Below are 27,602 nucleotides of genomic sequence, written 5' to 3' on the forward strand. Positions count from 1 at the left end.
CCACTGCACACCTGTGATGGAGGAAGGTTAATTAATAAAGAAAACCTGTTTGGCCTGATAGGTTAGAACATAGGTGGGTGGAGTAAACAGAACAGAAAGCTGGGAGGAAGAGGAAGTGAGCTCAGACGCCATGCCGCTTGTTGCCAGGGCAGAGGCGATGAAGCTCCGACCCAGGATGAACGTAAGCTAGAATCTTCCTGGTAAGCGCACCTTGTGATGCTACATACATTAATAGAAATGGGCCAAGCAGTGTTTAAAAGAATACAGTTTGTTGTTATTTCGGGGCATAAGCTAGCGAGGCGGCAGGGAGCTGGGACAGGAACGCAGCCCGCAGCTCCTTCAACACACCTGTGTCCCGTGGGACTTGCAGTGTAACTGAGGACACAGTGGAAGCTGAGTGGCCATTCTCTCTTGATGTGCAGTCACTACCTGGCACCATCCACTCGATAACTCAGTTTTTCATCTGAGAACTGGCAGTGACTTCTGCTTACTGCCTCAGAGACCTTAGGAAGGGAGGACCAGGCTCCTCCATTGGGCAGAGTCCCCTGTCAGCTGGGCATCGGCACCCTCCAGATGCCCATTACTGTGTTGGAATATGAATAATAGACAAGAAAGAAGAAGTGACAGCCCTCCCAGAACAGCAGGAGGAGCTAACAATTGCCTGGACTGCAGTGGACACCCTAAGGCACAAGGCATTGCCTTGAAAAGGGGATATTTGGACTTAAGTCCCATCCCCCCATTGCTAGGTGACTGTGGACAAGGTATCCCTCAGTGGGAAGTTGTATGGCAGATACAGAGCACTCCAGGGCCACAAGACCATTGTCTATCCTGTCACCTGCTGGACACAGCATAGGACCCCAGCACTCGGCAGCTCTGAGCTTCATTTTCTCATAGGGCAAATCCTTTAAAATGTCAAGCTACGTATAATTTTTTTTAGCCTTACATCATATTTACTGCATTTACACGTCATTTGGAAGAAGAAAAAAAAACTTTTCCAAACTTTCAATATCTCAAAATAGCATCTATTTTGTATTTAACTTGAGTATGCTCATGCACACACATGTACACCTATGCACATGCACACGGATGGCTAAACACACGTGGAAACAGGGATTTGTTTTTGCTCTACTCCATTGCCACCGGAAAACTTCTTCATTAATTTAATCACTACTAAATTGGACCCTAAGACTCTGGGTAGAGCCGGCCTCCTCCACAGTAGATTCCATTTGTTTCTGGACAAAAAGCTGGTTTTGTGTTGTTGTTGAGACAGGGTCCTTGATTTTCTGATCCATCTGCCCCAACCTTCCCAGCGCCGGGCAGGCACTGTCTGCTTAGCCTGACAGTTGTACAAACATGTTTTGATGAGTAAATGCGACCCATTTTACACTTAGAAATCAGATTTGTTGCCTGAAGACCATGTCATGAGAAGAGGGGCGGAAGAGGAGCCCCTTCATGTACTAGAGACGTGTCAGAAGGAGAGCAGGCCGAAGGGTAACGAGAGTCTTGATAAATCCTGGATAGAGAGACCTCTGAGAGACAACCGCTAGCACCTGGACGTGATGGGGAATGAGACCACAAACCACAAGGGAACACATGCTAACTGTTGTTTTAATGACACCGTGCTTAGGGCAGAGAATGTTCTCCACCACTGTATGCTGAAGTACTGCTGGAGGGGGCAGGGGAGTAGTCACAGGCACGTGATTTGCTTTGAAAAACTCCCCAAATTCTGCATATTAAACACGGTTAAAGTGATCTGATGACCGTGGATGCACCCTTTCTGCTTCCCCGATGGTTTGGAGGTGTTTAAAGTTTTAACCTCTTAAAGAGAAGCTGAAACAAGCAAACAAACAAACAACGCAGGCTTTCCATAGCTGGGAAGTTTCTTTTGTTCTGTGTGAGAGATGTGATGGGGGGACATGGTGACTTTGCTGAACCCATTAGGGTTGGTCTGTCCCTGGTGGCCAGTGCATGGGTGGGGACACGAGGGAGCTGCAGTCATTCCTCCTGCTTGCCCTTGGAAGTGAGATGGGCCATAGAGAGTATCAGGGTAAGAATCTCATGTCCTTTGAACTGAACAAAAGAGAGAGGAGAAGAGGAGAGGAAAGGAGAGGACAGGGGGAGAGAGAGAGAGAGAGAGAGAGAGAGAGAGAGAGAGAGAGAGAGAGAGAGAGAGAAAGAAAAAAGAAGACAGTAAATCAAACAGAAGCCAGAAAGTAAGCCATAGGTCACATGCCATAGTCTTGTTCCTTCCTAGGAAGCTTTGTTTCCATGGTTAGACCTCAAAAGATATATCAAAAATATCACTAATGAGAAAAAGATCACCCCATTTGTCCCCTGCCCCCACCTCCGCCTTTCTCAGACACAGTCCTTGATACAACTCACCTGAGTCTGGGAACGTTCCTTAATCCATGAAGAAGCTACACGAGCCTCATGTGCCCGGTGACTTCCTGGAAATCTAGAACCGCAGCCTCTTTGTCCCCTCAGGCATAGCTGCTTTGGGATTCCTTAACAACCAGGACCACGCACAGGAAGGCTTTTTTTTTTTGTTTTTGTTTTTTTTTTGAGATGGGGTTTTACTAGGTAGCCTTACACTCTCAGAGATCCACTTGCTGCTGGGAGTAAGGGTGTAGTGTGTGTGTGCGTGTGTGTGTGTGTGTGTGTGTGTGTGTGTGTGTGTGAGAGAGAGAGAGAGAGAGAGAGAGAGAGAGAGAGAGAGAGAGAGAGAGAGAGATGCCCAACAAGAGAGCAAAAAGCTGGACTAGCAGGATTAATACTTCTGTGACTTGGATATGAACCACACATAGGAAGGAAAAGGTAGACTCGCGGTGCCAGTGACAGCTGCCATGGCAGCAATGTAGGTGACAGAGGGGAGGGTGTTTATAGTGCCCGGGGTGGTTGCTGCTACAGGAAGGGGAGAATGGCAACCGTGTTTGTCACTGTTCATGGGTCGAATGTTTTCAAATGCCCTGGTCTCAGGAGACAAGCTTTCACCTTGGTCCTTGACAAATCTTAGGAGTCAGCTGCATCCTGGCCCCACCCCCAATCCTGGCTTGACTCCCTAGAGCCATCAGTTCTGGGCATCGTCTGGACTGGCATCTACAATCACCTCGTAGAATCCTCTTAGGCCCATGGTAGGCACCTGTGAAAATGGTTGAACATGAACTGCATACCACACATTCAGTTTTATCTTAATAAAATTATAGATTTATTTATTTTTCTTAAGAAGAAAGGTATCCCATTTGAGATCCGGCGCCCAACAGATTTCAGTATAAACTTTAAAGTGAGGAGCATCATCCTTCTCAGAGCGTCATGGTTTTACCCTGTCGTCAATTCCCTCTCTCATCCCCCTTCCAATCAGACCAGATCCACTTTTACCACCCCGTTATCTGGCAGAGTCTGAGCTCTACAGGGGCAGCCAGTGGCAGGCTACTTCCTCCACAGCACTGTGAGCCAGCCTGGAAGCACAGCCCACAGTGGGCAGGGCTAGCCTCTCCTTCCACAGTGGGGTTCATTCTTTCTCCTGGAGCATGTATATTAAAACTCATCTTTGTTTTGGAACCGTTTCTACTGATGATGTTTTTCTGTGGTCTATTACCTGCTTAACTCAGTGTTTTGAAATAATGCCATTCTTACTGTGTTTTAAGTTTAACGGGAGATCTTAAGGGCGGGTCTTCTCGAAGTGGAGAAATGGATTCCCATGTGTGCAATATGTTAATGACAGGCCTGAAGGAAGGGGGGGGAAAGAAAGTGGGGCCACGGGTGGAAGATGGGAAGAAATCAAGCAAAGGAGCAAGTGGCAGCCATGCCCCAGCCTCCAAGGCCCAGCCTCTGCCTGATCCTGCAGAGTTTGTTCACTGGCCTTTTACTATCCTGTAGTAGTGAGCTACTGGCTGGACTCAGAGGAGGATAAGCCTGAAGCATTTTCAGCTCACTGTAGGTACGGGGAAAGCTGGGTCAGACCCTGCATTGACAGAGGCACAGTGGGCTAGCAGAAACCGGGGACACGGAGAAGTGCAGGTGTCAAAATTGCCTGCGGCAGAGAGCAAGACTACCGAATCGTTTCCTCCCAATACAGTCCAAATATTTCCATCAAATTTTTACTATCCATTTTTCTCTTCATTATATTTCCTCCCATCCTGTGGGTTCCAGGGAGTGAAACCCAAGTCTCCAGGCTTGGTGGCAAGCGCCTTTCCCCTGTGGCATCATTCCACTGGCCCCGCTATTTTCTGAATGCTCGGGCTGAGCTAATTTTTGAATCGTTCTGGCCCTGGATCTATAAACAGACTTCTTCACGTCAGACCCCTCTCCCTTCCGCCACACCCCTCAGGGTACTCTAGCAAATTCAGAAAGTCTCAGTGGCGTGGTTGAACTAAAAAGGCTCGAGAGTGATTGATTTCTACTGTTAAATCATTGTTTAAATAACGACACCACAATGCCGAAAAAGGAATCTTCAGTTACTCCACTAAAACCCGGGAATGATACATCTGAGTAACTGGGGCTGGGCCCGAGAGGGGATCCCAAAGCGAGCTATGCTATGGACTGACTCAGAGAGTGACATCTGATTTCCGTGGGCTGTTTTTTCTTTAAAAGCGGTGTGTCAACATCACTTCGCTTCTAAATTCCAGAGTTCTGCACACTCCTTAAAGGGTGCTTGATGGACAAAGTAAAAACAGAAAACTAGAAAAATCTGGATAAAATGGAGGAAGTTGCCAATAGGTCATACGGTATAAACCAGGAATTAGACGTCACCCGAAGTTAACACCACCTCTTCGATGATGAGTTGGGGGGAAATAAAAATACTCTATTTTAAACAAACATTATATATATATTTATATGTATACTTTTTACATATAGTAGACCCAGTGATATCTGTAGCATTGTAAAAACTTATGTACAAATAACTTCTTTTTTTTAGACATTACATATACATCAGCACCGTAGTAAAAACAAAACAAAATGACCTCATTAAAATCTACCATATTAGTTGGTCCCCAGGCTGAGCACTTGCTGGAGGCTTTCCAAGGACAATGGCGCCCACTCTCTCCACCTCCGGTTTCTCCTCATTGCTTATATATTTCTTTCCTGTAACCTGGCAGGAAAAGGTGATACACCTGAATTCTGATTTCTCACTTTACTATCTTTTTTAAATCATTTTTTGGTTTCCACGTGTCTCCACTCAGTTTCCCTAGCGGCAGTACCCCCCCCCCTATTCTGGGAGTCCACAGTCACCTTGCCACCACCTCTTTGGAGAGGCGCACAGCTCCTCACCCTGGTGCCTCTGGCTTTACTTCCTGGCAGAGCAGGTCTGGACCTCTCGGGGTACGGAGACCAGAGCCACGGTGCTCCACGGCAGCCTTCTACACCTTCTCGGGATGTTCTTGGGTATGGCTGGTACAGTCTCCACAGGCTCCTGTCTTCTGGAGTGAGATGGACATGAAGACAGAGAAGGAAGCCAGTTTGTGGGATGTGTGTGTGTGTGTGTGTGTGCGCGCGCGCGTGCGTGTGGTATGTGCAAACACCATGGGAAAATGCCACCTGACCTCCAAGATGGGCTTGTGGGAGGGGAGGTACAGAGCGAGAGACAAGGCTTGTGACCACAGAGGCTGCTAATTCCTTCTTAGTTTTCACGTCGGGCAGGTTATGTGCGCTACCAAGAAGACCGCGGCACAGCCTTCAAGATGGGGGCCGCATCTCCCTCTCTTTAGCATCTGAACTGGTTAAGGTGGAGTTATGAGTTTTCAGCTTTTCCATCTCTAGTGTTTGATATTTGCCTTTCTGATGATGGGATTGATTCTGGAGTGTCATTGTTGGCATCATCTGAAAGGACGCCAGGCCATTCTTCCCCGGGGATATCTGAAGTGTGGGTATAACTCATAAACCTGCAGCTTTTTATCAGTGCAGCCCACTTGGCTCCTGCGGAGATCTCCGTCTAAATTCTTCTTGTACTTCCTTTGACTTTGCCCCAGGGCTTCCCTTCCTGTAGGGAGAAGTAAAGGCAGGCTGGCACAGAGGCCAGGACTAGAGACAGTGGTGAGGGAGGAAGGGGCTGGGCTGGCAGACACTGAATCTAGCAGGGGCCTCTCCACGCTATGATCACAAACAGATGAAAACAGATACGTCGAATCAGATGGGGCCTCCAGGAAGCTCAGCGCAATCTAGAGCGATGGCCACCATGGCCACCGGCAGAAGTTGACCTTCAGGGCTACTAGTTGGGCCCTTCTCAAGTATAGTTGTCAATCCTGGTGAGGGGGCTGGCAGCAACACCTTACCATTCCTGAGGGTCATCGCTGGGCAGGAGACAGATAGCCCTGCAGGATCCTTGCTTATCTCCCTTGGGCCAGCTCAGGCGAGTCCACTGTTCTTCGTGCCTGCCTCCAAACCCAGGAACACGTCTGGAAGTAGACATCTCTTTCCATCCAGCATTCAGAGGGTTTCTGACCTATGCACACGGCCTGTGTGTCTCCCAGCATCCTCCGGCTGGGCTTCCTCTGGCTGAGGCTCCATCTCCGAGGTCTCGGGAACTGAGGCAGGCAGGTCTGAGGGGACCTCATCTTGGGCCACGGTCCCTCTCTGGGTCGAAACGACTCTTTCTGGACCAGTGGGTCCCGGGGTGCTTAGCAGAGGAACTCTTGCTGCCTCGACTTACTCCCCTGCTCCCCACATCTCTTCTCTGCACGCAGGTATCCGCATGACCTCTCTACTTGGTTGCTCTGTGGAAGGCAGGTGGAATGAAGCCCCATGGAGCTGGGGGTTGGCACCCGTACCTTCTCTACTGTCAGCTGGCTGTCGTTTTCTCGGTTTACGTGGGTCAAAAAAAACAAAAAACAAAAAACAAGGATGGGGCACCATCCTGTTTTCTTTCCCGCCTGCGAGGCTTCCGCCACTACAGCTCTCGGACCCCTCCCGACTAGGGGTTACTGAAGAGTTCATCAAGCTCTTGCATCCACTCATCCCCCGGGCCACTTTTGATGATGGAGTCCACCAGGTCTGTACCATCCGGGAGGCCAGGGAACGAAGCCCCAGCACCCTCACCGCTATAATTGTAGGACATGTCCTGGGCGGGGTTCCGCTCGTAGGCCTGGCCCTGGTTGCTCGCGGCAAAGCTGCCGCCCGCTATCTGCTGCTGGGCTGGGGGCTGGCTGAATGCTGCCATGCCGGGGACACCCTGGTTCAGACCAGACATGACCAACGGCCTCACTTGACTGGTACCTTGCTGCCCTGCAAGTGGTGGCATCATCGGACGGCCCATAGCCGCTGGATTGAGGGTTCTCACTGCGCCCGTGTTAGCGTCCATGACTGACTGGCTCAGTCCCTGTGGGAAGTGTTGTTTCGCCAGTCTTGGCTGACCAGCCTGGAGCGGGTAGCTGGCGCCATTGTTGAATGGTCCCAACTCTCCACTAGTCCTCCCAGGCACTCCCTGCAGGCCCCTTTGTTGCCAGTTCTGCGCTCCTTGCTGGATGGTTCCCATGACACTCTGAAGCCTTGGTGGGCCCTGGGTCCTCGGCAAGGCCTGGCCCACGGGTCCTTTCAATGGCTGGTGCTGCTGGGTCAGAGCCGAGTTCACCAGCATGCTCTGACCAAAGCCGCTGACCATGCCCACTCCTTGGCCAGAGGCAGGCTGCCTGGGTCCCTGGGCTTGGCTGTGTGGGACGCTCATGCCACTTTGGTTCGGGTGCTGCAACATTTGGGTCATTCCTGTGCTCATGTTGTACATTCCGGGTTGGTTGGGTGGAGGGGCACTATAAGGGGTCAGTCCTATTTCTGACGGGGCTGCTGCTGTGGCCATTGTCCCTGGGTTCTGGGAGGGTCCCATTCCCATCATGCCTGCGTTCTGTGCCATCAACCTTGATGTCCGCATGTTCTGGAGGGCTGCCTGGTTTCTCACGGCCGCTATATCCTGGGGTGAACCTACATGGAGAGAAAGGACAGCCATCACCTGCTATTCTCTGTGTCAGGATCTTGCAAGGTGTTCTTGGACTCTTCCTTGGGAATGACAGCCCTGTATAGGAAAGGATCTGCTGCAACAATAAATCTTCATAAAAGGTCATTACTTACATGGCTATAACATGTGAGCTGTGAAAATTTTGCCAAGTATTGAAAAGTATAAAGTCAGAAATTAAAGTCACCCGAATCCCAGCATCCAGAGACGATCCCTGCCAACTCTTATTTATATTTAAATAGAGACAGAAAATTGAGGTCATGCCCCCGTGTTCTGTTTGTTCACGTTCAGAGGCAAGTCATTTCCTATTTTGGGTTTTATGCCATCAAGTCAGTGGGATACCATCTCTTTGGGTGTCCAGAGAATGTACCATGGGCTAAATTGAGGGTGGTGGCAGATGTCTGTAAGTCTATCAACTTGGAGGACAGGGAGGCGTGAGGATTGTGAACGCAAGCCTGGGCCACAGGCGAACTCCAGGTTGGCCGGAAGTATATAGTGGGATTCTGGATCGGCAAGGGGGAGGGGGATGAAGAGGAGGAGAGAAGGAGGAAGAATAAATAATGTCTGTTCGCCGCATATTCTCTGTATGCAGCGGAATTCAGTTCAGTAGAGAATCCATTCAATGAAGTCCCCATTTGACTGTTTTTAGCCCTTTAGGACTTGAGTAGGATTGGGGGTAGAAGGTCATTACCGCTGCTTACAAGCCATCTGGCCAACGAGACAGATTTTAGATCCACTTTGTAGCTCTCTATGAGCGTTCGTGTCCGACTCATCATTGAGCGTATCTGCAGCCAGAAAAAGAGGCCATCCTGTCTCTTGTTACTTGGCAAAGAATCTCACATCTTTCTACAGCAAAGCTCACTGTTTTGGATTGGGAATCATTCCACACCCCATCCCCTTTCTTGTCCCTCCTTCCCCTCCCTTCTCCTCCTCTCTGTCACTAAGATGACTGTCTAGTCATGTAAACAAGACTGATATTGGGGCCGACAAGCGTTCGCTTGTTAAGGTTGCTCAACAATCAAAATACTTTGTAGCCTCAACAAAGCAGAACGGTCTGAGTCTTGCTACTCCACTTCACCCTGAGCTAGCTAGAGCTTCTCTGTGACCACCAAGGATCAGCAGGCATCACAGGGGTCCTCCAGGAATCCTTTAGGGTTGCTTCTTTTAGTTTGCCAGTTATTCGGTTTAGCTGGTTAATACCCGGATATAAAGAGCTTGCAAAGCAATTCACTGGCCGCAGACCCGTGGGGAGTCCGGGGCCAGGAGATACCCAGTGGCCTCACCTTGGAACTGATTGACCTGCTGCACTGGGTACGGTGTCCGCTGCTGCTGGAGGTGCTGGCGGGGCAGGTGGGACTGCTGTAACTGCTAGAACGACAGAAGACAAGAGAGGTGGGAGGTGAGCCAGGGCAGCACACGGTTGAGTGCCTGCCAACTTTGATGAAGGCGGTATAGTATGGTTTCCCCAAACTAAAGTTTGTGTGGGAAAACAACATGCATGGAGGCAAGGGCTGCAGAAAGTGAACGAGTGAGCAGATTTTTACGATGTGGAAACACCAAGAAAACTAGTCCCACCCCAAACTCCGGAAAAGGATGCCGCCAGAAGCTCCCGTCATTCCTCTCTCTTGGCCGAGAGCTCCATTTGCTAAACTTTGACCCACATGGACTACTCTTCACGGAGTCTGTACTTCCCTGAACCCAAGTGTAGCTTGGGTTTCCATTTCTCAGAAGATGGATTCCTTCGCGCTGAGCTGTACAGCCCATCTTCGCCACCGCCTGGGAGTCTACCGTATAGCCAGACCACAGCTTACTTATTCTGCTAGAGACAGCCATTTAGGGGGTCGCTGGTCTGGGGCTGCGGCGGCTAGAGCTGCTGCGACGTAGCCTCTGCTGATGTGTCCTTAAATTTCTGGTGTTTACCTTGCTGTCTCACGTACCAACTGAAGCAATTTTAATTTGATTTTCCAGTATCGGCCTGACTGCTCTCCTTAGCACTATGGGGACCTGGCTCAAAGGGCCAAACAATGACTTTTTAATGACCTAAGTAGATGCTGTGGGTACAGGAAAATAGGTTCCTACACACACACACACACACACACACACACACACACACACACACACGAATCTTATTCCCATGAAGTCACATCACCTGTACGGTACATGTCTACAAGTAAAACACTCTGAATTTGGCCAGGAAGGGCGGCACACGCTTCAATCCTAGCACTTGAGAGGTAGAAGCAGGTGGATCTCTGTGAGTTCGAGGCCAGCCTGGTCTACAAAGTGAGTTCCAGGATGGCCAAGGCTACACTGAGAAACCCTGTCTCAAAAAGCTAAAAAACAAACAAGCAAAAAACCCCTCTGAGTTTGCTGCTCTGAAGCCAATAGTGAGATTCCACTTGTTCTAGGAGGCGGAGGCCCACCTTTTAGTCTTTCTTCTTTGCCGCAGGGGGAGTCTGTGCTAGAAGCATAGTTACTAACCCCGGGCAGGCTGTTTCGATCTTTTCCATGTGCAAAGGGGAGAGACACAGGGCAAGGGGAAAGAGCAGGGACGGAGGCTTCGAGTTCTCTGTTGGCCATCAAGTACCCATGTGGCCTTCGAGGCCACTTAACCTCGGCAGCTGCTGAATATTCACTAAGTACTCCTCATATATGAGGGCTAAGAGAACATGCAACCAGATCCCTGCTCTTTAGAGGGTTCGTTATAAAAATAACACCCATCGGCTACTTCTTACCACATGCGTTTTCTTCTATTTTCTCTCTCAAGTTTGTTCCTGGGCAGGTCTGTAATTTTCCATTTTTCTTTCTTTTCCTCTAAAGGCCAGCCAGCATTCTGGCATCCAGAGGGGGTAAAAAACCCAGCCAGAAACAGCCTCTGGCCTGTTGACCCCAGCCTGTGCGTCTACCGTAGGCTTCTACACAAAAGAGATTAATCAATGCACAGACCATTATGAGCGTAGGCCAGAGACCACGCAACCCTTTCAGGCAACAATGCAAGGACATTATTGAGAGCTAGTTGAGCTTTCAAAAGTTTCTGGGGAGATCGCTGAGTCAGCAAAACAATTAACGGCCTCAGAAGCCAAGGCCCTGAGTTTGAGTCCTGGAGCTCAGGTTTTTGTTTCTGTTTTGTTTTTTTGTTTTTGTTTTTTAAGCATCCACGCAGCCATAGTGTAAACCCAGGGCTGGGGAGGCAGAAGCAGGCCGTTCTCTGGTCAAACAGTCTAACCTACTTCGAAAGCTCCAGGCCTGGAGAGACCTTGTGTTAATAAACAATGTGGAGCGTGCCAGAAGAATGTTATCTGTGGTTGATCTATGGCCTCCATGTATAAAACACACACACACACACACACACACACACACACACACACACACACAGTTTCTCCTTGTGAAATTTCCTATACAGTCTCCAAGGTTTCTGGCCTCATTTACTGGGAGGAATACATCTGCCTCAGGTTAGGGTGTGGCCCGACATCAGGCTTGGCTCGACCTTGTTCTAAGTCTGTGGTCTCCAACCACAGGAGCTCCTCCCCAGCTTCAGTCTTCCCGCCTGTAAAGGATGGGACGTCATTATCACGACCCCTTGACTAGAACCTCAAATGGGAAGTTCTGTTCAACCCGTGTTGAGTGGAGGAGAGGGACATGCTACCTTGCTTGCCGAGAACCAGGCGTTAGCCTCGGTCCCCACCTGCTTTGAACCTTCTCGCTCTGCTTGCCAGGTCAGCTGAGTTCCTGAAGACAGGCAGGCTCTCAAACCCCTGTTACCCCTCACACGGACTTTCAGGAAACACGAGTGCTTCCAATGTACCGTTCCTAGAACTGAAGGTGCTGGGGCATGCTTGCTATGCAGAGACTGAGGAAAATCACAGATTTGCTGATGTGTCAATCAAATTTACTCTCAGGGCTGGGGTGCAGCTCCGCACAGAACACTTGCCTCTCATGTGTGAGGCCCTGGGTTCCATTCGCAGCATTGCCAACTACAACAGGGAACAAATCTCAAAGGAGAAAGCCACTGAGCAGCCCAAATCACCTGCACGCATGATCAACACACAGGGCACAGGCAGGCAAGACGTTACATTGACGTGGGCGGCACGCGCAGCTGCAGCTTTTCTACAGCAATCCCTGATGCTGTCGTGTGCCCTATGAGCCATTCCCATATACATCTGTGCACACGGTTTCCCAAGCAGTTGGCAGGCCATTATTTCAAATCATCTTTAAGACAGGAAATTATGCATGTGCTTGCGTGTGCGCACACACACACAGACACACACACACATGAACATATACATGTGTGTGGTGTGTGCCAAGGCACTAATGTGGACAGGACAACCTCTGATATTCATCTTCACCTCCTATCTTGTCTGAGATAGGGTCTCTTGCTTGCTTCAATGTGCCAGCTAGCTGACCTGGTAGCTTCTGAGGGGCCCCGTGTTCCCCCCCCCCCCGCCCCACTGTAGGAATGTTGTGATTGCAGATGGGTGCTGTATTATATTATATATTATAATAACACACCTGGTATTAAATGCACATCTTCATGCTTCTACAGCGAGCATTTTACCCATCTCTTCAGCCTTACTTGATTTATTTATTTGTTCAAAATCACATTAACTGCGGAAGAACAGAGTCCTGACCCTGAGCTGAGCGGTTTCAACTCCTAATTTGTGCCTCTAGCTGCTAAGGCAACTCGGTTTCCTGCTCCCTCCCTGTTTTCCAGAGAGTCCCACCTCGCCTTAGTTCTGAGGGCTTTCTGTCTCCCCGCCCACAGGCAAGGGTCTGACACACCTCCTCCTGCAATCTTCCCTTCCCTTTTCATTCCTTCCCCAGGATTCGGCCGAGTGGACTGCGCCGTGACTTGGGAGCGCACCCCTGGGGGGGTACAGATGAGTTCTGCCTGGCCACCCTGCCTCCTTCTGGGCCTTGGCTGCCGCGTGCACGTCAGAAATCACTTCTCAGGGCACCAGGCACACCTGAAAATGTCCTGGGTTTGGGGGAGGAGAGATTTACAAAGCCCAGAGTCCCTTAGCAGCTCCATTTATCACTGCTGGAGAGAGATTAGCGCAGCTCCTTGTCACCCACCTTACGCGGGGTGAGCGGGATAGAGGGTTGTTTGTACAATGGCTGCCAGGTGGCCGGCTGACCTTGGTAAAAAGGGAGATAATTGCGTAGCTGCTCGGGAACAAAAGCAAAAATAACGAGGAACATTAGCCCGCGCCACTCAACAGGACACCTTTTTCTCTTTGGTGGTGTTTGTGACTGCCGCTCCTGGTGGGTAGGGACCTTGATGCACCTGTGTCCTACTCAGCGCCTTGAAGAGGAAATTCCAAAATTCTAATTCCACTAGGAGCAAGAATGAGCAAGAGTTGGAGCCATGCTGGGCCTCCCAGGACAGCCTCGCACCTGTGATACAGAGCCTGCCTGCCTTACGAGACGCGCACAGGGGCCATCAGGGGATCTCCTGTGGACAGTCCTAGGCGATTCCTTGGGATAACACTAAATCAGGGCACCAGCGTCTCTGTAAACAAAACAAATCAAAGCCTACAGGGGCAGTCTGCAGGGAAGGCTTTCTTCCAGAGCTGGAGGAGTTATGTGGCTGGGGCCGACGAGGCGGCCGAGGGTAAGGGCACGTTTGTATTAGGCCTTCCTTTAACTCACAGATGGCCTGAGCTATAGGGAAAGGTGTTGGGATTTTCTCCAATTGCATCCTCTCCTCAACTCTGTCCAAGTTCCCAGACAGTTCTCCACCTTGTTGTAATATCGCCAGGCTACCATTTACAACCAATTCAGTAGAATTCTCCACTCTTTCCTTCTGAATTATTTGTTTTTGTTTTATTTTATTTTGGTGTGTGTGTGTGTGTGTGTGAGAGAGAGAGAGAGAGAGAGAGAGAGAGATCCATCCCCAGATTCATTCCTCAGGGGCCATTCACCTTGTTTTATAAGTGTGTGTGTGTGTGTGTGTGTGTGTGTGTGTGTGAGAGAGAGAGAGAGAGAGAGAGAGAGAGAGAGAGAGAGAGAGATATCAACTCTGAGTTCATTCTTCAGGGACCATCTACCTTGTTTTGTGAGACAGGACCTGGCTAGCACACCCCATGGATCCACCTCCCCAGTGCTGGAACGAAGATGGAGCACCACCATGCCTGGCTTTTTACACAGGTTCTGCAGGTAAACCAAGGTCCTTCTGCTTGCATGGCAAGCCCCTTACCAACTGAACTACCTCCCCTAGCTCACGAATTATTTGTATGATTACTATTTAGCTTGCTACTAGCAATATCAAGGCCTGTGGTAGCTGTGAGCTAGCCCCTACCTACAGGCTGATTATAAAAATCCCTGTACCAGAAATCAGGAGGAAGGGGGTTGGTATGGATGGAAGAATTGTCTTCAGGAAACAGGCCTTCAAATTGATGGTTAAAGCCTGCCTTTAAAGAACAAACTAATTAATGATGCCTAGCTAATTGAAAAGGCGTAACTTCCACAGGTTCTTCTAGGCTTCTGTGAAGGACTGGTCTATGAGCATCTAAACAGGGACAAGGTGCCTTCCTCACAGGTGCCAAGTAAGTGCTCGCTGAATTGATGGCTAACACCTTGTAGGGAGGGTGTCATCTACCTGCTCAGCCAGGATCTGCTGCTGCTGCTGCTGCTGCTGCCTCTGCTCCCGAAGGAACTGTTGCTTCTGATGCTCCATCAGCTGGGCTCGTTGATCCATTAGCATCTGCTTCATGATGGCTGCCTGTGGCTGGCCACTTAGAAAGCCAAGTCCCCCAGGACTGGCTCCTGAGACCAAGCTGCTTGACCCCGGCGGCACAGAGTTCTGCATGGGGCCCGCGGTCCTGGGAAGACCAGCTGCATGCTGCTCCTAGAAGGACCAGAAGAAAGCAATTTAGAAATTCTGCTGGGACGCTTCCTGTCATTTCATGGGAAACTTCTCTTGAGGGGAACGGGGTCCTAGCTTGGGGATTCTAGGGGTCCTGAGGGGGTATCCATTATACTGCCAGAAAACCATCTTATAATTCTGCATGAAAACCATTGTGCCGGCCTCACCATAGCAGAACCGGAGAGGCGACAGAGGCGGGGAACAGTAACAGAGAGTGGGTCTGCTTCTGATGGGATGTCATGGTGGCTGTGCACTGAGATTTCGACACTCGATTTCTCTAAAGAAGGGAAATACAGCCTCAGCCTGGGCTCACTGTAAGGCTCAAAGGCAACATCCATCCCTGCCTTTCCTGATAACCCTACCTCTTCCAGTCTACATTGCTACAGCGGACATCTTAGTAGACAGGAGTGACATACAGGAAGACACACACTGCCGGAGCACAGTAACAAACAGACTTGATGCTGGATGTTAGTTTATCGAACCACAACACCAGCTTTCGTACGTGTATGAGTGAGCGCGTTCACATGTGTGCCTGCGTGTCCATTTTAAACTCTGTCAGGCTTTTGATAGTAGGAACTGGAATGTTTTATCTTTATCGAAGTATATAATCCTTTTTTTGCTCTGTTTTTTGTTTGTTTGTGTTTGTTGTTGTTTTTTTGAGACAAGGTTTCTTTGTAACCCTGTAACCTTAGCTGTTCTGTTCTGGAACTCACTCTGTAGACCAGGCTGGCCTTGAACTCAAGCGATCCACCTGCCTCTGCCTTCTGAGTGCTGGATTAAAGGTGTGTGTCACCACACCGGGCCAAAGCTATATAATCTTTAAAGAGGGATTTCTTGGGAGAAGAAAGGGGTTCATTTGGAGGGGGAAGGACATAAGGACATGAGAGGATAATGGCAAGGAAATGTGATCAAAGCACATTTTATATATTATATATAACATATTATATATTCATATACATAATATTCATATATATCATATATATAATATATATATGAAGTGAAAGGAAAACATTTTAAAAAGCAATGTAATCTCCCAGTCTCTTTAAAAATAGAATTGTGTCTCATGTGTCCGGGACAATTTCAGCACTGGGGCCTGGACGGGGACTCTTGATTCTATAATTACTTGTCAGAGAGCTGACAGCAACTTTTAGGGACCGGCCCCTAGGGAAGAGAGTTAATGGGGCAAACAGCTAATCCCACAGAGCCCAGGGGCTATCTGGAAAATGCCCCCAGAAGGGACGTCTACGTAGCTGGACAGTGGCCACCACCAAGGAGAGAAAGCTAACGGGCACAGAAGGTTTGTAGACACAAAATTCGGTCTCTGAGCACAGAGACACGCCACGGTAATGGCACTCACATAAGGACAGAAGTTGCCCTACCGCGAGACAGTCTCATGGGGCCTAATAAGAGGAATCACTGGGAAAAGCCACCATTATTTTAAGGTGTAATCCAAACTGGACTTTCATATAGCCTCCGCTTTAGAGTCGCTACTGTTTTAATATAGATGCGGTTGATCGTGCTGGCAATTTTATCTCAAAATACAGACATACGCTTACGTTTGCCTCTCTGAGGCCAGTGTGGGGTTGATTCCCCACAATCCTGGCTTGGCTGGCCCTCCCGGTGCCGACCCAGGCAGGTGGTCCTTCCTGGCGGGGTTCCTCCTATACTGCATCTCTAGACTCTCCGCCTCCCTGCATCCAAACAAACTGTACCAGTTCTATTGCCCCAGAAACAGGAGCCGAGCGAGCTATGGTTCGTTTGTGTGGTTCAGGCTGCACCAGTAACAGGACAGGTCATAAGAGAACTGGGGTGCTGACTTTGAGTCTACGTCAAATATTCTTCCCACTCTGGCCTTCCCTGAAGAGTGTCAAGCACACATATTAGAACAGCTTGGAGACTAAATATGAAATATGTTGCTCATAAAAATACCGTGTTGTGCTAGCTAAATTATGTGTCTATACGTGATCCTATGTACCGGCCCCCACAGAGGTTCGAAGAGGGCGTTGGATCCCTTGGATCCGGAGTTATGGGCAGCTGTGAGCCTCCTGATGTAGGTGCTGGGAACAAAATTCTGGCCTGAGAGGATCCGCTTAACTCCTAACTGCTGAGCCATCTCAATAATCCACGATACATGCTTTTATTTATGCGTGCTCTCTATAATAAGGTTGAGAGCTATGAGATATTTTTTAATGTCAATAAAAGGCCTTATGCTAAAAGATGGGTGCTCTGCATGGCTGTGGGGATCTAGGTCCACGAGCGAGTTCCCTTCCCTTCCAGTTCTGGCTACCTGTCTCTAAGCCCTTCTTCCTTCAGGATCAAGTTGTTTCTTGACACCTTGAGAGACAAATGGCTGACCAACTTAACACTTAACAAACGAGCCAACACTTGAGTGGAGCTGGCCAACTGGCAGAAGGACCGATAATAGATTTTCTTTCTTGCATTTCAGTCTATTTAATATTTCCTGGTTTTGATGAAGAGATCTGAGGGGGAAATGTGACCGAAGAAAAGACAACACTTTCTTAGGCTTGTTTGTGAAAGGGTGGCCCTCAGGGCCTTGTTTCTCTTCCCTCACTTTGTGATTTTATTGTCCCTGCGACCCCATGCACAGCCGAGGAATGGGCCCAGGAGTGGAGGACCTTATTTCCCAGCCTTCTCTTCCCTGAGGAAACACGTGAGGTAAATAAGGTGATGATGGTCAGCCTGCCAGCCACATTTTGTCCCTGTAGACACAGTGAAGGTATCACCTCCGGGTTACTTTCATTCCCCAAAATGGTCCTGTTGCCAAAGTTCTTAGGGTTCTCGATGCAGACCTCAAGACCCAATGGCTATAATGTTGTCCTCCAAAGGCAACGTCTTTAGGGGCTTCCCAGCAAGCAGCACACAGGTGTGGGTCCCAGAGTGTGAAAGCGCACCGTGACTGGCTTCCCAAACCAAGCTGCCGTGGGCGGTTGTTTGGCTGTTTATGACACACGGCTTCTTTTAACCCCGACTCTAAGTGGGCTTAATGAGAAAGAGCCTGTCAAATTCGAGGATTCCAAGTCCCTGCTCTTGTTTCTAAGGAGGGGGACACACTGCGTTGTGCAATTAGAGAAAACCAGAGTGAGCTTTCGTCACGCGACATGCAATGCCTGGGAGCCAAATGATGCAGTATTTTTAGTTTTAATTACTGGTTTGTTCTCCACTCCCAGCCCAGCGACCTCCCTTGCTTTCCACCCCAGAATCTTAATACACTCGCTTCCCGTCGCATCCAATTTGCTACGCAGATCTTCGTGCCTCTCCAAACACTTGCACTCTTCAGTAAAAAAGGGGGCAGGAAAAAAAAAAAGAGATCAAAACCAAAGAATGCGTCTTACACATGCATACCTTCCGCTCCAGGGACAAGAGCTTAACAACTTTCTAACGGGGCTCGAGTGAGGTGGGAGGATGTAAAAAACACTCTAACCTCCCCCAAAGAGGCAGTTTCCGACTTCAAAAATCAGAGGCGATAAAAATATCTTCCGAGAACAGCCAGCTGTTTATTTATAAACCCACTTGTGGGGAAACTTGCTTTCTCTGAAGGGATTATTATTATTATTCTCAAGAACACGCAGCGTTTGGGTGATAGTGGCCAGAGATGCGGCGGGTAGGGAAGATCATGGGTTCCTGGGAGGGACAGGATGCGACATCCTGGGTACCTGGATCCAGGAGGCCCCTGGGCTTCAGTCTTTTCTAGGCGGCCCCGAGGGGACCCTCTCGAGCAGCTGCTGTTCCGCCGGCAGCCCAGCAGATGGTGGTGTGAGCCCGGGACCGCACTCCAGGCCTCGCGCTGAGCCCGCGCCCCCCGCCCACCGCAGATGGCTTAATCAGGCCTCGGTCCCCCGCCCCGTCAGGGCCGGCGCTGCGGACGTGGAGCCAGGCAGTCAAGTGTTACTGCGTACAGCAGGTAGCCTGGCAACTGCGAGCATAATACGGAGCAGATGGTGTTCGCACGGCGTGATGGACATCACACACGACAGCCTGAGACAATCCAGGAATTCCCTGGTGGCTTAAGGCCCTCTTTGCACAAAATGAGTTCTCTCTCCATGGTCGTGCATCTTGGGGTGGGGGCGGAGGTTTCTCCCATCCCCACGCTCTGACTGACACCGAACTGGTTTCTTATTACCGACTTTTCTCCAGCCAGAGGGAAGAGGGACTTGGGGAGGAGGGCAGGAGGACGTAAAAAGAAAACGGAGGATTGGAAACTGGAGGAGATGCTGGGGGGATTGTGGCGGCCAGACCCTGGGGCACCTCGCAAATGTCGGGGACAGGGTTCCTCTAGCCTGAGCGGCACAAAGCCTGGGTAGGAAGGAAGGGATCTCAGCTCACTCTGTGAAACCGCGTGGCCTACCAGTCGCCCAAATGAAATTTAGGTTTTTGTTAAAAAGTCCCCCGGGGCGTAATTTAGCCTCTTCAACTCCTGCCTATCTTCTTACAGGTCCTCAGGGGCTCCGGCTAGGCGCGCCGGAGTGGGGCAGGAGCTCCAGGCTGGCCTGAGAGAGCCTCACTGCTTGGTGGATCTTAACAAAGGCCAGGAGCTCTTGGGCGGGGTGGGTACTCTGGGGCCCCCGAGAAACTCAGCCTTGCGCTCTGGGGCCGGCACACTGCCCAGTGCCACCACTCTGTGAGTGCCTGTAGCCTGGAGAACACCGCATGAAGAAACATGTGAACAGAGGTAGGCTGTTGTGGGTAGGGAAGAGTTGGAAGAAATCAGTAAGCAAACAGAAAGGATGCCTAGAAAAACAAATCTCTCTCTCTCTCTCTCTCTCTCTCTCTCTCTCTCTCTCTCTCTCTCTCTCTCCACACACACACACACACACACACACACACACACACACAGAACTAGGACAAGTAATAAAGGAAAAAAAATTCAACCAATCTTGAAGCCAAATGAATTTTTGACTAAATCCTATATATCAAAAGACTTCATATTCAGTAAATACAAAGTTACATTTTAAGCTTCAGAAGTCTAGGGTCTAGGGAAGGTGAGAGCTAAGGTCACACCTGCCCAGCAAGGGTTTTGCACATTCATGTCAGTGAGCAGCAGGTAGGATGAATCCATCACCCAAAGGACCCCGGTTGTGGTTCCCAGAGGCACAGGCAGGCCGCCTTGTCTCGATCCAGAGTCCCTTGAAATTAACATCACGTTTATAAGTGGTCATTGGCAACGAAAACTTTGGAGATGAAAAGAGTTAAGCCGGTGCGCAGACCTCCTCCACATTCTGTAGGAGCGATTTGTGTACAGCAACGGGCAAGGGCACAGTTTCCCAAAGGGTGGTCCAGGCTCACCAACATTAGCGATCCCCCGGCACTGAGGCAGAAATGCAGATTCCCTGGCTCCACCAGGCCCACGGAGCAGACCAAGTTCTCCAGGTGATAGGTTACCCTGTAGTATCGAGCATGACTGGAGGGAGTCATCCTGGCTGACTGCCGCCTGGTCCTGATTTGACTGCAAACTTGCATCTTCAAAATCTAGCCCCAACGCGGGGTGGCTCTGGTTTTAGTGCAAAATCTTCTGCATTTAGAACAAAACTCCCCTTCCCTTGCTCAGGGTTGGTCAGGTTACTGATGTCTGTCACGAAGACCTAAGAGTTTCCTCAATGGAACCAGGGATCGTAACTCTTCCTAGAAGGATGGCGTTCCAGTTTGGCTGCACTCTGAAGGTGAAGGGTAGCCAAGACTAAGGGATGGGTCGTCCCTTGCCGGGGGACAGCACCAAGAATGCCCTGAATCCCCCTAGGGTAGTATGACAGAAAGCTACTGTTTGACGAGTGTCCCTTGGTTTGAAAGGGTTCTTCAAATAAGGAGGAGACCGGAGGGCCACGATAGAAGATGATAAAGAACGCGCGTATGAGGCACCCCCGCATCAGCGCGCTGGGTGCGCTCACCTATGTAATCAAACTCATTCCGTTGATTAGAAAGCACACGTCCCTGAGAGGTTAAGGAACTTGTCTGATTATCCCGCAGCTGGCGGCGGCATCCTTGGGATTTGAACTTTTCTACCACCAAAACATACATCTGGTCTTAATTGAGTAGGCCACCCAGGAGGACTCTGAAGTAAAGAGCAACGGGAAGGAAAAAGGATGGACACGGAATAAAAGGGGAGAAACTATTAGACTCAAAGAATCAAAGAATGAAAGTAAATGACAACAAAAAGACATTTTTTTTTTCTTATTATTGCCTGAGCCTCCAAATCGGGATGGGATGTCTTTGTGTCATCAACTTCGACATTTAAAAAACAAGGGCAGAAGATTAGGCCATTCAACTGTAAGTGGGAAGATGAAACAAAATAAATTAAAATCCGAGTTCCCTCTGAAGTCCATCAAGTGTCAGGGCAGAAACATGGCCTCGGGATGGTGGCGATCTCGTATAGATTTCCTGTTTAAGCAACAATTTTTTTTCACTGTGGGTTTGGAAAGCAGCTTAGAGAGAGCCACCCCAAACACCTCTCTTTCCTAAGACTATTCAAAACGGTCGCACTGAAAGGTTTGTTTTGATCTGGGTGTGCTGGCAGTGGAACTTAGGAGGCCGAGGCAGGTTGAAGGCTAGCCTGGACTACACAGCAAGCCCCCTAATGTCTGTGGGATGGGTGGTGCTGTATCCCCCAAACAAGTGAGTTTTAAGACTGTGAGGATCAATTTAGGAAGTGTTTCACTCAAGCAGTAGTAACCGAGAAGCTGTTTCCTTCAGACCTACAGACCTGACTAGTAATTCAGGTCCTCCATGGGCCCATGGCTGAACATGATGACAGAAAAACCATCTCTGGTTATTGCTGGAGCATGCTTTCTCTCAGAGAGAAACATTCAGAGAGAGATACAGAAAGACAGACAGACAGATGCACATATCTCTTGATCAGGGTTTCTCACTGAACCTGGAACTCATGGGTTGGGCTAGACCGGCTGACCAGCAAGGCCCTCCTGTCTCTGCCTCGCCATACTGAGATTACAAGCTTTTTTAGAACCTAGGTACTGGGGATGGAGCTCAGGTTCTCAGGCTTGCTTGGCAACCATTTTATCCAGGGAACCATTTCGCCAGCTCCTGCCGTGTCCTGAGCGTGCGGTCCATTTTCCAGGAGGGGGTATGTGTTGTACTTCCAGCTTAGATCTACAGAAAAAGACACCAGGACTTTAAACTTGATTTTCTTTCTAGATTTCAATGAGCAGAATGATGTCTACTAACACATCAAAGAGCAAAAGGTGGTAGCCACAAGTTTTTCATCTACATATTGAAAACACCTGAAACAAACTGAATCCATGCACCACACCTAACTTTTCTCTTGTCATTATTCCCTAAGCAATACAACATTAATAACTATTTACATAGCATTCATACTTTTAACGTAATACAAGCGATCTAGAGATGATTCAAAGTATATGGGAGGTTTGTGTAAATAAATCATATGTGTATCTCATGATATTTTAGATAAAGGATTTGAACATCCATAGATCTCGTGATATTTTAGGATTTGAGCATTCCATAGATTTTGCTGTGTTGAGGTGTGTGTGTCCTAGACCCCAACCCCCTGCAGATTCTGAGGGATAACTGTATTGAAAACATACATGTCAGGTTGGAGAGATGGCTTAGTAGTTAAGAGCAAGTTCTGTTCTTTCAGAGGACCAAAATTCAATTCCCACAGCCATATCATGTAGCACACAAACACTAGTAACTCCAGCTACATGACCCAGCGCCCCCTTCTGGCACTCACATGCTCAGATACACACATATATGTGATCTAAAACAAAATCTTTAAAACAGGCATGCTGTGCTGATTCTCCTGCCCTTACCAACCCAATCACAGAAGTTTTAAAAGAAAAGCATGAAAGTAGAAAAAAAAAGCAACACTTGTTTACTGTAATTCCAACATAACTGATGCTAATCTTACAATTACATTTACATCCCTCCTCCTTTCCTTAGCATGTAAAAACATATCTTCATGGTCCTGACCATGGCATATGTATGGCCATCCTACCAAGTCATCCTACCAAGTCATCCTACCAAGTCAAACTCTGCAAAATGAGAAAACTGAAAGTTCCAACTGTCCAAATGCTTACAAGTTACAATTTATTGACAGGATAGTATCTTATTGACTCATTCTTGCTGGGGTGTTTGTTCCTTGAGGATAGAAGCGTGTGTGTGTGTGTGTGTGTGTGTGTGTGTGTGTGTGTGTTTTGCCTCTAGCATCCAGCACAGTTACAGGCACAGTTGCAACAAGCTAAATGTTTGCTGAATTCAGCTAACTGGGCATGGTGAATTCTAGCCTAACCCAATATGGAGGAGAGCCGTCCTTATAGACAGGTGGCATCGTTGAGCATCCGATGAGTACTAAGGAGAGGGTTAAAGTTGGCAGTACTCTGTGAAGATGTGAGCCTGCACCACCAAGGGAAAGGTCAGGTTTTCAAGGACTTTCTTGGGCATAAAGAACAACAAATACCAGTTTTTCCTTATCAGGGCTTTGACCAAAGTTACAATCCCTCCCCGTAGTGGAAACACAAGTTTGAGAACGACTCTTTTCTGCTGCCTTTGATGTAAATTACAGAGTCCTTTTGATCCTTTTGTTGCCTTTAATTCCAGCACCAAAGCAACTCTAAATTGGTTAAAAGTTCATTAGTGTGCAACAATAGCAGCTTGATTAAATAAATTATGGCAATCCATACCATGAATGTGAGGCAGTCAATAAAAATCATGCCTCTTGGTCTGTCTAATCACACAGAGGAAGCTTACGATATGCAGCTGACAGAGAAGAAATAAAAAAAAAATCTCGAGACACCAGCCACCCATGATATTGTCAGAGGTTATAAGCAACTTCTATACTTTGTTTTTTTGAGATAGGTCTTGTGTAGCCCAGGCTGGCCTGGGTCTCGATACGTAGACCAGGCTTGCTCTGAGCTCACAGAGATCTTCGTGCCTCTGCCTCCTGAGTGCTGGGATTAAAGACATGCTTCACCATCCCTAGCTTCAAGTTTTATACTTTAATTTTTTATATTATGAATGTATGATACTTTTAATTTTTAAGTTACTTTACCTATTTATTTATTTGTTTGTGCCTTTATTATACGTTTATATTGAGATGTCTGTGAGCCAAGGCATAAAAATAGAGCTCAGAAAATACCTTTCAGGGGTTAGTGCGCTCCTTCCACACACAGGTGCTGAGAACTAAGTTCAGGTGGCTAGTTTAGCCGAAGCACTTTGACCTGCTGAATACGAATGTACTTGATTTCTGAATGAACGCTAAACAAACATTCACACAAATGTCTCCTTAGCGTGAATGTATTTGATTTTTAAATGAATGCTGTTTTTGTTTGGGGGACAATGTCTCGTGTAGCCTAGACTGGCCTCCAATCTGCTGCGTGGCCAAGGAATACCTTGATCCTCCTGCCTCCACCTCCCAAGCACTGAGATCACAGATTTGATTCACCGTGCCCACTTAAGCGTTCCTAGTTTGACAAGCTCGTTAAGGCTGAGTCTAAGCTGACACGGGGCAGAACATAGTTCACGAAGGACCCGGGTCATGTCTGGCACATAGCTACTTCCCCGAGTCTACTTTCTGCTCTGAATAATGCAACAGAAAGCTTCTAAGGCCTAGAAGGAAGGGGCAGCTGGGTTGAATTACAGGATCCTCATCCAGCCCGGCTTTTAGTGCTTCGTTGGAAAGCCCTCAAGTGCCAGGGAAGCTCAGAAGGACACGGAACATCTTCTAAGGCCCAATTCACCTTTAGTGGAACTACTCCACTCTCTGGGACTTTTCTTCAAGCTAAGCTGAAAACCACAGAGATGGCTAGTGCCATAGAGTGAGCTGGGCATGGTGGTGCATGCTGCACACTTGAGATCCCTGTGCTTGGGAGGCTGTGGATCTAAGAGCTCCAGGCTGTATCAGTTTCCTTCTGCTGCTATGACAAAATGACCAATGGACGGAGGGAGGGAGGGAGGGAGGGAGGGAGGGAGGGAGGGAGGGAGGGAGGGAAGGGAGGAAGATATCTTAGTTACTGCTCAATTTCTATGAGAAGAGATAATGGCCAAGGCAACTTATAAGAGAAACTTTTAATTGGGGGCTTGCTTACAGTTTTAGAGGGTTATTCCATGATCATCATGGCAGGAAGCAGACAGGCATGGTGCTGGAGCAGTAGCTAAGAGTTTTATATCTTGATAAATGGGAAGCAGGCAGAGAGACAGAGAGACAGAGAGAGAGAGAGAGAGAGAGAGAGAGAGAGAGAGAGAGAGAGAGATGGGCCTGGCTGGAGTTTTGAAACCTCAAAGCCCACTCCTAGTGACAGACTTCCTCTGACATGGCCACACCTTCTAATCCTTCCCAAACTGTTCCGCTCCTTGGCAATGAGGCATTCGAATATATGCAACTATGGGAGCAATTATCATTCAAACACCACCGAAGGGATTATTACTAACAGTCAGAGGGGACAGTCCATCATGGTGTGGAAGTCACTGCAGCAGGAGCCTGAGGTAGCAGCTCACACCACGTCCATAGTTGGAAGGTAGACATATAAAACACTGATAGTCGTCTTGTTTTCTCTTTTTTATGAATTATGGGATTCTAGCACAAATTCAGGATGGGGTTTCCAACCTCAATGACCCCAACCTAAGAACTCTCTCTCCAGATGAGCTGAGAAGTTTGTCACCTTAGTAATCCCAAAGTCGGTCAAACTGAAAATCAACATTAGCTACCACAGGGGCCAACCTGGTTAGTTCAAGGTCAGGAGGCAACCACTGGACAAGTCTTCTCTAGGTGGTAAGAGGACCTACAGAACCAGGGATCAGGACAATGATTCAAAGGAGGCCAGCCCAGCTTTTGTCCCCATCCAAGAGGCTGCCGTCCGCAGTCAGGATACACAGACTGTAACTGACAACTACTGTTAGGGTCTCCACCCATCCAATTTCTGCTTTCTCTCTTTGACTCACAAACAGGGAGGGGAATGGTCTCAGCTGTTGTCCGCAGCTAGGATTTTTTTTCCCTTGAGCTCTCTTTTTTTCTCTCTCTCTCTCCTGATCCAGACCTTCCTCTCCCAGCCTCCAGCCTTCTGATGAAGTTCTCAAAGCCGAGGTTGCATAACTGATACACAGGCCTATCTTGTGTTATACTGGGAGACCGGCCAATGTTTCCATTTATAGACAAGAGCACTGCCGCGCTGCCAAATGGAGCTCAGTGCTGCTGTGGCTACAAGATGGAGAAAGGAAAGAAGTGGAGCCCAGGGCTTAGAGAGACGCCTTGACCCTTAAAGAGGTGCCGCTGCCAGTCTGGGGACAGCGGCTGAAGAGACTTAGTTCTAAGCATCTGAGAGCAACTTCTTCCAAATAGCTACCCACTCGACCCCTTCCTCCCCCAACACTGCCACAGGATGGTCAGGGCAGCCTGCTCTGCTGGCCTGGCGACAGCGGGACCCATCTGGAGGCAGCCTAGCCCAGCACACGAGGCTGAGGAGGGGGCTGCTGTGGACCGCTGCCCTTTGGGTAAGCCACGGTGGTTGTCCTCTTGAACTCAGCAGCTGTGGTTAGCAGACGGTAACACGCCTCGGATTGGACCAGTTAACATTCCATTACGCAGGGGGTGGGACTTACAAGGCCCCACCCCTCTTGAGGAGCCGCGTATTCAGTTGCTGGGAAAGTGAGAGGCGCTTTCTTCGGTGGAACTGCTGCCTATAAGTTGCCCACGCTCCTTAGAAACCCTCTCAGCCCTGCCCCTGCAAGCACCCTTAATTAAACTAATGGGTTCACCGAACAAGCCTTGAGTGGAATTGTTTCTTTGGTTTGGTTGTGGGTGCTCCCTGGTGAGGGGTGTGGATAAATAAATTTGCCATCCCTGGAAAAGCTCTTACCATAGCTCCTAGCATCCCTAAGGACAGCCTGCTGGATAGGGCAGCAGGGCGGGGCTTGAGGAGGGCGGAGCTAGAAAGCTGGACTTAGTCTTTTGCCCACGCACATCTTGGGCTTCTCAGAGGACCATTACATGTCAGGGAGGGTCTGGGGCCAGGTGGAGCCGGGGTGGGTGCAGACCCTGGGCCTTCCAATGGGAAACCCTTTGAAGTTTTATTTATTTATTTATTTATTTATTTATTTATTTATTTTGGTTTTTCGAGACAGGGTTTCGCTGTGGTTTTTTTGGAGCCTGTCCTGGAACTAGCTCTTGTAGACCAGGCTGGTCTCGAACTCACAGAGATCCGCCTGCCTCTGCCTCCCGAGTGCTGGGATTAAAGGCGTGCGCCACCACTGCCCGGCTTGAAGTTTTATTTTTATACATACTCTGTACATGCGGTTTGACAACAGGGATGAGTTGGTGAGACTGAAAGATAACATCCATCTTTTGACTTTACACTGTGCGCCGTTACTCACCCAGAAGGTTCTACGTCTATTGTCAATTAGCGTTCTTCTGTGCGCGTTCACGCATGTGCAGCCGCAAGTGTGTGCATGTAGGAGCAGGCTTAGCACAATCTTGGGTGTTGTTCCTCAGGAGCTGCCCACCTTGTTTTCTAGAAACAGGGTGTCTCCTAGAACTTCAGCTTGCCAATTCAGGCTAGGCTGGCCGGCCACTGAACCCCTGGGATCAGCTTGCCTCTCTGCCTCCCCAATGCTGAGATGAAAGCACATACTACATGCCTGATTCGTTTGTTTATTATTATACAGGTGCATGTTCACTTCGAGTCTGTTATTTCCCCTTTGCTTAAGCCCATGCTAGAGATCTGGCAGGGATGATAAGCCCTACCTACAGATCAAGTGTTGACCGAGGTACGGCAGCCACGCCTGCAATCCTGGAACCCAGTAGGCTGAGGCAGGAGGATC

The 27,602-nt window shown here is 48.9% G+C and overlaps 1 protein-coding gene across 2 annotated transcripts in view; it reads right to left on the reverse strand.

Moving 5' to 3' along the window:
- Positions 1–2,753: 2,753 nt before the first annotated feature.
- Maml3 (mastermind like transcriptional coactivator 3) overlaps positions 2,754–27,602 on the reverse strand; it is a 420,448-nt gene continuing 395,599 nt past the window's right edge. The window contains exons 3-5 of one of the 2 annotated variants that reach the window (XM_050138340.1): positions 14,535–14,783; positions 9,223–9,304; positions 2,754–7,908 (exon numbers count right to left, since the gene is read on the reverse strand). In XM_050138340.1, the coding sequence (XP_049994297.1) occupies positions 6,908–7,908; positions 9,223–9,304; positions 14,535–14,783 (1,332 nt within the window). In that variant the 3' untranslated portion in view covers positions 2,754–6,907. Of the gene's footprint in view, positions 7,909–9,222; positions 9,308–14,534; positions 14,784–27,602 lie in introns of both variants that reach the window. The other variant, XM_050138338.1, reaches the window with a different exon arrangement.

Source organism: Alexandromys fortis, unplaced genomic scaffold, assembly GCF_014885135.2.
Source record: "Alexandromys fortis isolate MF-2015 unplaced genomic scaffold, M_Fortis_MF-2015_v1.1 scaffold_15, whole genome shotgun sequence".
In the NCBI taxonomy this organism is placed as follows: Eukaryota; Metazoa; Chordata; class Mammalia; order Rodentia; family Cricetidae; genus Alexandromys; species Alexandromys fortis.